Genomic DNA, 14,724 nt, shown 5'->3' with positions numbered 1-14,724 from the left:
ACGCTCACCCAAAAGTGACGGAAAATATCTGAAAGCACGATTTCCGTTTATGAACAGCACTGGGTGAACAGCGTTAGAATTTAGGTTTATTCACAAAATGTATAATTTCTGGAGTCATGAAAAGACGTCTTTGCTATAAACTTGTCTGTCCAATTATGGATTTTATGTAGAGCATCTGGAATTATGCTAATAACCTGAAATTGTTTGTTACACCCCCAAGTTTCATGTCATCTGCGAATGTCTCTATTTTTCTTTTTAATGTCCAAACACCAGATTGTAAGATTGTAAGATACTGTCCTGCATCCACACCTCTGTAGGAACTTCAGCGTGACACAAAATACACCACCCTGTATCAAGACCAATGTTTATGCTGTCCTAAAAGGCCAAAAGAAAAACGGCATCAAAGAGCCATCTGTACTCACATACACCCTCTGCAGAATGCTAAATGCTAGTGCATTTTACAGCCTCACGGCTAGGAAAGACTGTTGTTTACTGACCTTGTCGGTTGACCTCTGGGCTTGTTTGTATGAGTTTCGTGCAAATTCCTCTCACAGGGGCAGAAAGCTTTTAGCATTGATTCCCTGGCAGTTTTTTTTTTTTTGGGGGGGGGGGGGGGGGCTGTGTGTTGATTCACATAACGTAGACAGGAGCAAATCATTTCAGCAAACGATTTTGTGCTCAGTAGTAAAACGCCCTCAGCAAAGTGAAGGGACAGGGGGAGTCTGTGATCCCCCCCCCCCCTCCCCAAAAAAAAAACAGCGCAGTCGCAGGATCGATGAGCGCTGGGGTCAGAGCCAGCCCAGAGAGCAGCCGCTCTTCTGGAAACTGATCAGGCACACGCCCTGGGGGCTGCCAGGGTGACATCACAAAGAATCGCTGCCGTCTGATCCCTCAGAGCAGCCATTGATGGGAGAAGACAGAGAATCCACAGACCCTGGCTTTCTGTCAAATGACTCATTCCAGACGAAATGAATTTTGGCACCGGGCGTTAACAACAGGAGCGCTTTCTCTCACCGGGGGGAACTTTGCGAAATGTTCCCTGAAAGTTATTGCATTTCGGCGAGAACAAGTCATCTGAACTCCCCCGGCATGTCCGCACATTTAACGAGAGTCGGACAAACCAGATAATCATTCCACACTATAAGACCCACTAATTATAAGATGGATTTTACGTTTCTGAGTACAGTGATAGATTAAAAACACCCACCTATACTGGCTCTGAATCTTTATTACCCCCTCACCATCAGCATCAAGCTCTTATCTGACATGGTTTGATGGCTATCCTGACATGGTTTGATGGTTATCCTGACATGGTTTGATGGTAATCCTGTTAGTTATCCTGACATGGTTTGATGGTTATCCTGATTTGGTTTGATGGTTATCCTACTAGTTATCCTGACATGGTTTGATGGTTATACTACTTGTTATGCTGACATGGTTTGATGGCTATTCTGACTGGTTATCCTGACATGGTGGGATGGTTATCCTGACTGGTTATACTGACATTGTTTTAATGGTTATCCTGCTGAAGCCCCTGGAGGTGGACAGCAAGCAAAAATATTTATTATACATTTGAACGGTACCACACTTTATCATAAAAGCATACACATTGTGGAATTCACCACGGAGGACACTGATGTATATGGTGTGATTCAGACTTTAGTGGATGAAGGCTGGCTCTGTAATAGATAGAGGAAAGCCACACAGATGACTCATACTCATGCAATAAGCACCACCATTACAAACCACCCTCGGGCCACCTCAATGCCACTTAACCGAGCATGGCCTGTTACAGAAACTAAACAATACAAGTCTGTAACTGACAGGTTAATCGATATTTATCTTCTATCCTGTGATATTGCCATTTCCATCATGTTATTTCTGATGACTCACAGCAGTGGTGCAGCCTCTCTGCTTGATGGGAGCTTCTTGTACTTCGCAGGCTATATTAACCAGCACCCCAGGGGAAGTTTCCAGGTTCCTTGGCTGATTCCCTGGGTTCAGAGTACCTGATGTCCCTCTCTCCTGCTACAAGCACCATGCTCTACCCCACACATTCACCCTCATGTAGGCTATCGCCTCCTGCAATCTGGGCCACATCAAGGACAAAACTGCTTCCTGTACTCCCTCAAGGTCATCCCCCTCTGCCTCTAAATAATGGTCAAGATGGCAGAAACGTAAAGATTGTTGTCGTTTTGCCTTTTTAAAACTATGAAATAGACATACTTCCAAATGCTAATGATGAGATACAGAAATACCTTAGGCTGCTGCTGAGTGAGCTTAAATAGACTGGGATTCATCGTTGTGTTGAGTTAAAAAAAAAAAAAAAAACGAAATTTAAAAAAAATTTTAAAATTAAAAACACTCCTGGCATCACAATGGATATACAACAGGGTAGAGGACTGCACCAGACATAGACAGTCCTTTAAGAGTTCTGTACTGGAGGGTTTATTTCATGTAAACATATTTGTTAGTAGAATAGCAGGTGTGAAGGTGTTTAGCACAGTGCAGAGGTTAGCGAGAGGAAAGGGGGACACCAAAATTATAAAGGAGAGCACGATGATGCCATATGCACACAGAAAAAAAAAGAAAACACAGCATTATGGGAAGGCCTTTCTACAAATGCCTGGATATCTGGACAGTTCTCAGCTGAACTGCCATCAGAGGAAAGGCACATTCAAAAGGGAGAGTTAGGGGGCAAAAAGCCACTTCCAAGCGGTGATGACGATGGACACCTTTGGTACAGAGAGTAAATAAAGTCAACTCACCAGAGTCAGCAAATTCTGAGGAAACAGACAGAGACAGAGAGAAAGAGAGCAAAGGAGAAGAGAATGAGAGAAAGACAGAAAGAAAGGAAGGAAGAAAGAAAAAGACAAGATAAAGTAAAAGCTGGATGAGTAAGCAGCATTTCATAGTGAAACAAAAAAAAAATCCAAAATGGCTTTTGGTGTATGTGTGCTCTGTCAACCAGTTAAAAAGCAAACGTCACCATTTCAGACAAAGTACAGCAGGACAATTACCATTTGTTTGGGGTTTTTTGCATGAAACAAATGAAAGACAGTCACAGGCAATCACAGTTTTGGAACAGGACAAAACTGGTGTGGCATTTTTCCTTTCCTCTTAAGGATGGCGTAGCCAGACATTAAGCTTTCTGTGTCATCAATGATGTATCATGCTTTCTGATTCTTGCAAGGCAGGAAAAGCGAGCAGTTACAAGAATGCTCTCATTCAGGTGTTGAAGTCTGATCTCCAGGGAGTGAAAAAGCACCATGCCAGTGAGTACAGAGGTTGCATTAGGTTCATCACTGAACCAAAGCACCGAAGCGTCCAGATAACACTGCAGGATTCTGCGTGATTCTCCAAGTGGGGAGGTGAAAACGGCAATAATGTACATAATTACATCACGCGCTAATTACACAAGGCTAATAATGCACTGCTGCGTTTTAAAACTGAGAAGTCATTATTCTACGTCCCCTTTGTGTCTTTGCATCTTGCCAGAGGAAAGCAATGAAGGGCAGGAGAGGTTTTTATTGGGTAAAATTTCACAGCTCAACACTGTGGCCTTGCAAAATACTGCGCCTTAATTTTTATCACATAACAGATCCCACTGTCATTCCACTGCGCGGCTGTGTTTACCTCAGTGGGCTGACATAAGCTGTTTTGCATATGCGTACACTTCTCTCAGCCCACATGGGAAAAGGAGTAAATACTGTGTTTAATAAGCTGTGCTGCGTTTGCAGAACACTGTAATTCTGTGATCTGTGGACGCTGTGGACGGACACCCCGCAGAGCATAACATTCCCACGGTAACTCTGGCCTGTGTTGTTCTGGACTGAGGGAAAGACCTTTGAATAAAAGGAGAAATACCACCCTTAGAAATTCCACCATTAACAAAACTGATTCGTTCACTTTCCATCTTCAGATGCTATTTAGAGCATGTACAGGAGCATTCTGATGAAAGCAGACTTGATCAGGCGTAGAGTCAGATTATAAGGACAGAACCGTGCAAGGTGTCTCACTGCGGTGCTTGGCTGTGACGAGCAGAGCAGGAAGCAACAGTCCCTCCAGAGAGAGGCAGTCGAGCCTCGCTTTGCCCAATGAGATAAAACAGACCAGGGTGCTAAAAAAAGAAAAACCTTCAGCCAGCCAGTTAAAAGTCTTCTGAAATATGCATAAACCCGGTGTTTCCCTATACAGTGCAGCGGTGCCATTACAAACGCGAGTGCCTATTCCAGGAGAAGCTCCAGGGCTTTTTTTGAGCTCTTCCTCTGTTCCTGAATCCCAAACATGACTGACAGTGCCATATTCCCTGTCAAAGCAAAACCTCTCTGCATTCCACACTTACAAACTCTCTTGCTGTGGGACTGTAGCGAGAGAACACTTTAGACAGGACTTTTCAATTGATTTCTTGAATTTCCCAATACTCCTCTAGTGGTAAAATACATACCACCCTAAATAAGTAGTCACAAAGTGCTTTGCTGTTTGCTGACTGTAAGAATACGGCATAACAGGAGTACTCTAGGACGAAGTTAAGAATGCTTACAAAATTGTTCTATGCCACTAGTACAGATAGAAATTAGGATTCACAACTAACACCCACTCAGTCTACATACAGCATTTCCACATTCTTGTCATTCACATCAAAATATCACCTCCTTGATTTAGAAAGCTTAACATACCTATAATAATGTTGGCAGATGTTTCACACTCAGACATATTTTATAAGATTATATATAGAGAATGAAATCATCACTGTCACTATCACTGTTTCCTTCTACCCTGCAGGATGTAAGGTACCAGATATCTAATGCTAATGACTCAGAAATAAATCACCCAACCAGAATGACGAACAGAAATAGACTTTGAAAAAGCTTGTTTTCCATGTTTTACAACCAGTATTCACAATGTTAGGAGAAAACAGGCACACTAGTTACCCTGATATGGTCCTGAAATAGTAACTCTGGGAAATACAGATCATCAATCTTTAACATGTCACATTAAACAAGCCTGAATACCTTCAGGTAGCTCTTTAATGCTCTGCCTGAAATGCAGCTATGAGCCAAGTGGCACGTCTTCTAAATTTAATCCACTCCCCCCCAGTTTGATTCATCAAATGTATTTTTTTTTTTCTGTCCCCGAAATTCTGAAGCAGTCAGGCCTGCGGGCATTTTAAGATGATCAAGACGTTGCGGCGTGGTAATCCGCCACAACGGTTTTCTGTCTGTCAAAAAACACCAGTCGTTACACAAGAAGGCAGAGGGACCGGGATAATCTGCAGCAGATGGAAAAACATATCTGCCTCACCACAGCAGCAGTGTGCGGAAACACCCTGATTTACGACTGAATTTTTATTTGAGCCCTTCTGTTTTGGATATATTTCTCTCTTTATTTTGGAGGACATACAGACATACAAGATGATATTTGTTTACACAATAAACTGCTGATGTACAGTTTTTATCAACCACTACACCCAGATGACATTAATGTGTCAGAGAGTTATCTTCAACAGCTCATTCAGTGTCTAATACCAGGTGATGTTATGCCTCTCTCTCTCTCTCTCTCTCTCTCTCTCTCTCTATCTATCTCTATCTATCTCTCTCTCTCTCTCCCTCCCCCCCTCCCTTTCTCACTCTCCCTTCCCTGTCGAGCTGGTCCACAAATACGTGGAACATGGCAGATGGGGGCTCTTTGCAGAATCCCTCCATATGCTCTGGTACATTAGCAGTTGGAGTGGCTGTGGTCCCCGGGGAAGAGGGCCTGGTGCTTTCAGGCTGGTGAGCACGGCAGGTGTTTGCAAACCCCTGTGTCCTCAGAGAAGCCCCGACACGCTCAGTGTGTCTGCCTGTGTAGTCAGAGGGGCTGGCTGTGCAGGCAGTATGGGGCTGAGGTCTGCCAGGGTGCAGACGCTGAGGGTGTGGCATCACAAAGCGTGGCACTTAGCATTACACTGCACGTGTCGTGTGGCTTGCTGGGTCTATTCCTTGATTTGACATTAAGATTTGACCGATTAAAATCATAAAATGCGTGGTACTGAACATAGTGAGCAGCTTGTAATTTCTAATAAAACTGGTGACCTATGTCTTTGAAGCCAGACTTGAAAACGAGCACTGTAAATTAGTCCCCTCGCAACGTCTGTCCAAAGCTTAAGGGTACAGATGAATGCTGTGTCTCACTTCAAAGGCAAATCTTCTGTTTACCTGCCTCTCTCTTTTCCTGTTTACCTGTATTACCTCCAGAACTATTTTGAACAAACCTACAAAAAGCACAAAGAATGTGCCATCAAAATGGTGGAAAAATATCTGGGCTGTGGAGTGAAAAAATCAAGCGATCGTTCGCTATTTCCAAAGCGCTTTTCTCTGTGGCGGATTGCGAGATTTGCTCATAAACTCTGCGAGTAGGCTTATTAAATTTGGCAAGCGCTCTCTCCCTCTCAAACGGCACGCGTGGGAACGGCACGACTCCCGAGACAGTCTGAAACTTCGGCTGCTCCACCCCCACACTTTGCTGTATTACCGCTTGTGCGCTTACCGCTAGCGCTGACGCTTACCGCTCCTCTGAACGCTGCTAATGGGCCTTCAGCTCGGATTAAAAGAAATCAGCTCCCTCTTGCACGAGAGCGCCTGACAGGTGACTGAATTAGAATCACCTAAAAGATGTAACCCTTCGGAGCCACACGCAAGGATAAGCATGCTGGGAACAGCGGTCTGTGCTTTTCGCTCCGCCTGGTTTGTTCTGGACACGTCACACAAGTGCAAGAGAGGGGGGGTTCTGATTTTGCTTGAGAAGATCATGTGATTTGGAGGAGTCTGAAATTTCAGACCAGCTCACATCAAAACCGAACTGAACCACTCTGCCCATTGCAAACCAACAACAGCAGCAGCAGCCTGAATTAAGGGTAAAAGTAATACTCAGGCTAGTAAAATGAATAGCTTATATCAGTCCAGTGAAATTATTTGACAGGGCAAAGATTCAATGGCCAGTTTCAAATGGCATCAATTACTGTTAAATTACCATTACTTTTAATGTTAATGTTAGTGTTAATTTTAACCTAAGAATAATGTGTCCATGATGAAGTGATTCCATTTGCTACCTCGCTGAATTATTGCCATTCTACAAATTTATTTGATTTTAATTGGTACAGATATATTTTTTTCTGTTAAGTCTACTTATCTTATCAGATATTGGTATCTGTCAGGATATGAATTGACATCCATCCTCAAGATGACTGAAGTTAAATTGCAGATAAATCTAATTCTCCTCTGGGTGAAACTGGCATTTGATTACTGATACTAAAATTCATATTTTATCTCAAAAGAGAAACAGAAGTGTCATTAATTCGATTGGATATTGTTTGTTTGTTTGTTTGATTCCTGCGAGCTTCAAGGCGCAGTGAAAACATGGAATATCAGGATTGACTCACTGAAAGTGCAAGCCAAATTTTGAGTCATCTGTAAACTGCAATCTGTAATCATTAAACTCTCACTTATCCTGCAATACTAAGCAAAAGGGACAAAATCTAATGAAATATTATTGACTGATATACAGAGTAGAACATCTACAGCATGACAGCACTTCTACCAATAAAGCATAGGTTTTGAATATAAAATGCACCCATGGATACAAACATATGAATGTATGCAAATCATTAATAAAATTCACCTCTGGTTATGGTTATCAATTTCAGAAATTTGCACATTTTAGCCCTGATTCCCTGTCCTGTAGAAGGGATGTTAGGGTCCACTAAAATCAGTCTAGTGACTTGTCGGGGTACCCGAGTTTAACTGTCCTTGGCAATCGCCCAGGCCTCAGCCTCATCAGGGCCTACAACTGGGCCTCTGATCCCCTGCTGTGACACAGTGCCAGAATCTGTGGCACAGGGGACTTAATCGCACTGGCACCAAAATCCTCTCCTCATCTGCCAAGTCAATACTGGCTGTGCCGGTTGCAACGTTGAGTCATTGTATTCCCACCTGCATTTAAGGAGAATCACTGATGTGCCTTTGGAGGCTCTGAGATTATTTGCGTTTTTCCAAAATGAAAACTCTCGCATATGTTTTCGCATTCGCAGTTATGAATCAACACATCCCGTACAGCATCTAACAGCATGTGGGCCGTCTTACTCAGCCAAGCTGCAGATTTCAGAGCTAGACTAGGCGCAGTGGGCGTGTTTCACAGACCGTGAATCCTGGGAAATGCTGCGGGGGAAAAGACGTTTATCTAATCCCATGAAATAAGAAAGTGCCTAAAAATATGGCAGTCTATCATCCTGCCTCTGTCAGTTCCTACAGGACAGTAAAGGATGCTTCTGCGTTTACTAAGAGGTGAAAAAGGATAATTGCACATGGTTAGGATGGGCTTCAAAGCGCTAACTCTAGACAGCATCAGTGATGTCTGTGGGGGTTACACTAATGATGGTGGCAGCCGTGAGGTGTACCTTCGCTCAGAGGGTCCAGCGTGTGGATCATAAGCTGGAAGATGCTGTTCCTCATCAAACTGTTGTGCAGGGAGGCGGAGCTACCTCCCCTCTGGAGGCGGGGCTTGGCCTACAAGGAAGAGGGAGAGAAGTGCATCAAGAAAAACTGAACCGGCGATGCCCGTGCCAGCTTGGACAGGCCACGGACAACCCAACTGGCCTGCCCAGGCAACCTTCAATGACCCATGTTACACCTCCAGTTGTAACGATGTGACTCCAGGATTTCCACACATGGATGGGGCTTCAGTTGTCAGCTGTGCCTGTGTTGCTTTTATTTCAAAATTCTAAATAAAAAAGGAAATTAAAATGAAATAACCTCTCCCATTCTCACAGCTTGCACAGTGCTTTGGCTTCAGACCCTGGACTGAGCGGTCCCAGCCCTTTGCTCTGAGTCAACCTCAGTTAACAGCCTAAAGGCAGTCGAGAGAGCCTCTTATTTAGTGAAGTAAGTACAAATGCGTAATGCAGAATCGTAAATCACCTGGATATGCAAATAAGATGTAATTGCATGAAAAAACTTTTGTGAATGCTGCCAATGAGAAAACATCCTGGGATGTGACCTAGGTGACTCATCGTGCTTGAGGAGGGTTGGGGGGGGAAAATGTCGTGGGGGGGGGGTGTCGGGGGGCAATGTTCATCCAATCTTATCATGCATGACAGCTGTGCGCAGTGCAATTATGAAAGGTGCACTCCTGGCCTGCTCCTGACTCAAGCACAGCTTGACCTTTAATTAGCTCCATTCACTGCTGACATCACAGTGGCGTGGAAACAGGGGCAAATCTACTTCAGCTAATGAAGGAGGAGAAGGAGACAAGGACCACGAAATTAACTTACCATGTACAGCATCCAAGTCTGAGCTCACCCGGACTGTTTTCTGTAACCTCTAAATATAGCTGATGGTGTTCAGGTGCTAGCTCACTAAGGTGACCCCACCAGCACGAGCTGAGCTAAGGGGGCTGTGGTGAATCACTAATCTTCCATTTTGACTGCTTAGCACCTGGGAGAGAGGTACGAAGCAAAGGACGTCCGCAGGCGTGCGGCAGCTGTCCCGAACATGTCCGCCATGCGCTGCCCGCAGCGGCCTGCCGCCGCAATCTGGAGGCGCCACTGGCTCGTGGCGAGAAACTGCTGATTCGCACTTCTCAAGTGCGCGCTTCTCACGGCCGAGCCAAAAACACACGCTCTATTCCCCGCCGCCTCGGAGAACCCATGCTGAAAGTGTCCTTTTTTGCCGCTCGACACAACATTTCACATTTATTTTGAAGGTCTAAGATCTCCCTTGGTCGCCCCACAGCGTGTGTTCCTAATTTGGCGATTTTGCTGCGAGCTGCTCTGATTGCTGGCTAGAGAAATCACAACCCACCCCCCCCCCACCCCCCCTCAACAGAAATGACCCATCTCCACTATTTACTTACACACATTCGATATATATCAACGCTGCTGTAAAGCCAGGTTTGTTTTTGACACCATCTTTGACACCTCAGACACAAGAGGCAACGCACAGATCACAGTGTGGGTGCATTGCTTTAGAAAAGGTGTTCTAGGGTTCCTAAAAAGGGGTCAGAAAGAAGGCAAGGTTTGGCGTGGATGGTGGTGGGACAGGAGGGAGGAGAGGGGAGCCACAGGCTAGCCACACAAAACACAGACGCAGGGCCGACAGTAATAAGGAATGCAACAGAACCTACCGACAGCTTGTTCTCGTCTTCGACTGGCTCGGGACTGGCCTTCACAGAGAAGAGAAAGACAAAAGACACAGAGATGTGAAGCATGCCGTACAATCATAGGCAGATGAGAGGACACAGGCGGGCAGTACATTAACGTGACGTGACGTGGACAGACACGAGACAGGAAGCCGGATTCAAATAGAAGGGCAGCCCTTATTAGCTTGAGATATAAAGAGCTTCACTGCAGGGTCGAAAGATCCAGAGCAGCAGGGAAGGTGTTACTCAGGGTTCTGTGGTTCTGATGTACGTGGTTCACGTGAAGGCCGTCACAGAGAATCGCCCCACTCGAAAGTCACATGACCTGTTACCACCACGGCATGATTTGGGTCAATTCCTGCACGCTCCTGAGTTCTCCAAATTTTTTTTTTTGCTTAGCTCAACCATTTGCATCACATTGCTTTTCATGATGAGTAAGCAAAAGTCAAGTTTAGACAACCATATGGTTTTCTGTTCTTTCACCTGCCACAAAGACATTTGCTTTGATTTATCTTGTTTAGCATCTGATGATGATGGTATTGCTCACCTAAAGCGTGTTCATTATAATTTATGATGTTTGGCATGGTGATGGCATTCTTATGCTTGACAAGTTTAATCAAGTTTATGCCAAAAGTCATTCTCACATAATATGTTTTAATGCTTTAACATATTTTATTTTTAAATATTTCCCATATCATGTCAGTAATATATTTCTGAATTGTTGTAAAGTTAGTTTCACAGGCTAAAACTAGCTTCAGGCCATTTCACTGGGTTGTGTGCCAGTCTTTTTGCTGCTGGCTACGGATTAATCTGGCACTAATCTCTTGTGTTCCTTCAACATTTGTGTTGCTCTCTGAACAAATTTTTGTCTTTAATTTTGGTTATTTCTGCACAGTTTGTGTTTGCAAATAGAAACAAATACTTTTGCTTAATTATGTTTCAAAGTTGAGGGCACATTCTGACTGAATCAAGGGTTAAGTGGCGTCAACAGGCCACTCGTCAGCACGGAGGAGGCTGCATGGAACCATTTCAAAAAGACATTTTCACATCAGTCAAAGGCCTCAGTTCATGCAAAACGGAAGCTCACCGCTTCCAGCGTCCTGCGAGAGCCAGCTGGCAATTAACACATGAGGGTCAAACCCAGAGAAGGGCAAAAGCAGCATGTCCGCTGTCACCCTAAGAGAAGGTGCAACTCATCAGCAGATCTGTCAGCTCCGACGTCCAACAGAAGGCCAGGGCAGTGTGAACACACCTACATACGGTCAGAACGCAGCACGCCAACACTCAATATAGAAACACAACCTTGCCAAGAGGATGACTCGACACTGACCGCTTGGCCCCGCTCACATGGCCTGGATGGCGAGGGCCCCGCCCAAACGGTCAGGCCTCATTGGCCAGTAATTGATCCTCATTAGAGCTATAAATGGGAGGGCTTATGGGACAGCGAGTTCCAGGACTCATCGGTTGGCAGTTTAGTGTCGGAGGCCACCACCTCCACCTCCCTCCGTCACCTCACACGCGTCGTTCTTTTCTTAAATCCGTGTCATGGAAGGAGGTCGGGGGAGTGAAGGAGTTATGACAGGCCGTTGCCTTCTCCTGATCTGAGGCGAGTGTAATTGGGAGGTGAGAGAGAATGAGAATCACCTGCACCACGCCTGGAGGGCTTTGAGGCTACAGGGCAGGAGTCAACGTGCAAAGGCTGGATTAGCATCTTTCCCAGTTTTCCTGGAAGGCGTTATATCATACATATCTCTAGGAAAATTCATGCCGAGCTAAGCTTCGGGAAAAGCTTTAGCCGCCACACAGAACCAATTCCTTCAGCAGAGACACGACTTCAGACCTTCAGCCGCCTCCAACTCTAAGCCCTAAGTCCGTCTATGACGATTAAAAATCCTATCCATACCGTATGCCTACCACTCCATCTGTCCTCTGTCACAGCTGCGCATAACCAGGCAGGGGTTAAAGCAGGCTAAATCTGACATTTATACACAGAATATACAGTATTGCACATGGAGGGGGCAGTATCCTGAACAGTGAATGAATAATGTTCTCCTAAAGACCATGAACTAATGCTAATAGCTGAGACAGTCACTCAGTTTTTTTTTTTTTTTTTATCTGCATGCATAGAAAAAAGCATAATTAGGCATAATAAAGGATTCTGGGGGCAGACACAGCTATAATCCATGTTAAATAAATCAATTGTTTCGCAGCTCATAGAATTCACCCATTCATTAGTCGTATTGTATTCATAAAGCATCTCGTAGGCCTTCCCCTAGCAACCACTTCACATGTGTGAGCAGCCATTCACCTCCCTGCAAAAGAGCGTGACGATGCGTGCATCTCCTGCCCTGGCCTGATGAGGTCTTTTTTCTGCTTAGAAGGCCAGTGGAGGACATTGGGGTTTTCGTGGGGAAACAGCACTAATCCAAACATAAAAATAGCGAAGCACTACTAAAGATAGTGAGCTGGAAGTGGTCGTTCATACCACGCAAAAGGAGTCTGCTCTTTTATTCAAAATGAATTAAAAAAAAAAACTGTTCCTTTTTTCGATAAACTGAAAGCATAGCCAGTATTTGTTTTTTTGTTTACTTATTCTTGAAAATGTTTACACATATTTTACATGACAGACATCTTTACACAAAGGGGGGGGGGGGCTTTTTTAACATACTGATCATTTACACAGCTGAATATTTGATCAGAAAATCTGGGCTCGGTAAACTACACAAGGGCGCAACATTAACACTTCCCTGTGGATTCAAACCCGCAACCTTTTCAGGTGCAATTCACAAGCCTCGCATCCCTAGCTCAGCAGCCGCACTGCCAAAACCTGACTTCCAAAAACAAAACTGACCAAAAGGAATGACTCACACTGAAACTGGCAGGCCATTTCATGTTTCTTGAGTTTTCACTGTCACGCTAACCGTGCAAAGAGGCTATTTACAGTCAGGCACAGGATGTTCAATTTGATGCCGATTTTTGTGATGCCTTGTATGTTGACCTTGCTCTTCCTGAGCACTGTTGCATAACGTCATATATAACGCATTATTCTTAGCAGCACCTCAGAGACAAGCTCATGGACCGAGAACCCGCATGGCATTGCGCAATTAACTCCCTTATTATCTAGAGCTGGCAGCAGCTAGGCGCAAAGCCAAGTGGAGGGACGTGGGCGAAAACGCCAAAATATTCCAACTTACAAACATTCCTCTCTCACCTCCCGCTGCATGGCACAGGAGGTGCTGCGAAAGGAAGAGGTGTCAAATCTCTTTGGAAACGTAGTGAACAACCTGCCACCAAAGAGGACACTGAAAAAATACCTGCTCTGACTACCACATGCATTAATTCACATTTGACTCACCAACTTGCTAAAGTGCCAGCGTTGAAAAATAGTACTTCGACTGTAGTTTCACTATTGCAATGGTTTGCTACGGATGCTAGTAAGATCACCCCCATCTCTTGCCCCTACTGGTAGTGTCTGTCTCCTTGTACCATAGCAGAGTGGACATACAAATCATTTTAAACACCATAACCCTGTATGTAAAACATCCTTTTTTAAACTGAAGCTCATGTGATTAAACTTAAGTATTGGCATTAAACAAGTTAAGATGCTGGGATGATTACAGACATCAATTTAGGCTAAAACGACATCCAAAGGTAACTTAAGCAGCAACAGTCTCCACAGGTGGTGTGACCATAACCGAGTTTGCACCTTTGAGCCAAGTTTGCTGGCCACACTCTGGACCTCGGCTTTGCGCAGCGGTGTAACTCACAGGTGACATCGCCACAGATCACTGAACTAATTAAGTTAAATCCATCTTGGCATTACCAGACCTCACTCGAAAACCTGCCTGCTGAATTGGTATGCAGGGTGGCCTGGAGCCGGTCCCAGAGTGCCTTCGAAAGCAGGTACAGGAATACATTGCTTTTATTACCGGAGGGCATTGCACATCAGGGCCCTTTTTTCATAAGGCTACTGCATGGAGGACTGAGAGGTTTCCAGTCTTCAAGCCATTAGGACCAAGATGTGAACAGTATAATTGCCCAGACACTGTATTGTTAGTGTCCGGGAGAAAAATGATGCTGTTACACTACTGTGCCTGAGGAAATGTGCAGACCATTTCAGAACAATTAATCCAACACACAGTTACAATGATCCTAAAAAATTAAACCATTATGCTGCATTTACTAGGAATACCATTCAAATTACCGTGCCACAGCAGCTAGAACTGAATGCGCGGTTGGACGCTCACTGTTCCTTTCTTGAATAAATCCTTGCCCAAAGAGGATAAATCCTAATGCTGCTAATAGCTTGGGGGGACCAACATCTGCTGTGCAAAAATGGCACAAAATAAAATGACCAAAAGGCAGGACAGATTCCGTGGGTTCGATTTGGTGTGCTTTTGGGGATTTGCGATTGTTGCGCCAAAAGAGCATAATTGCATAAATGAAACAAACACAAATGCACCTTAAGTCAAAGTGCTTTAGTTTTTTTTTCCTATTCATCGTTAGGCATTCTTTATTCGGTATGTTCATTTAAAATGAGCCAATGTGACT

The 14,724-nt window shown here is 44.5% G+C and overlaps 1 protein-coding gene across 3 annotated transcripts in view; it reads right to left on the bottom strand.

The window, feature by feature from the left end:
* LOC118792949 (sodium/potassium/calcium exchanger 2-like) overlaps positions 1-14,724 on the bottom strand; it is a 53,979-nt gene that overhangs the window by 18,624 nt on the left and 20,631 nt on the right. For 2 of the 3 annotated variants that reach the window (XM_036550827.1, XM_036550828.1), the window contains exons 3-4: positions 8,435-8,543; positions 2,769-2,783 (exon numbers count right to left, since the gene is read on the bottom strand). In XM_036550827.1, coding sequence (XP_036406720.1) covers positions 2,769-2,783; positions 8,435-8,543 — 124 coding nt within the window. The remainder of the gene's footprint in view (positions 1-2,768; positions 2,784-8,434; positions 8,544-14,724) is intronic. The other variant, XM_036550829.1, reaches the window with a different exon arrangement.

The sequence above is a fragment of the Megalops cyprinoides genome, chromosome 18 (assembly GCF_013368585.1).
Source record: "Megalops cyprinoides isolate fMegCyp1 chromosome 18, fMegCyp1.pri, whole genome shotgun sequence".
In the NCBI taxonomy this organism is placed as follows: Eukaryota; Metazoa; Chordata; class Actinopteri; order Elopiformes; family Megalopidae; genus Megalops; species Megalops cyprinoides.
Note: the sequence above shows the minus strand (reverse complement) of the source record. Positions and strands in the feature narration are given on the sequence as shown.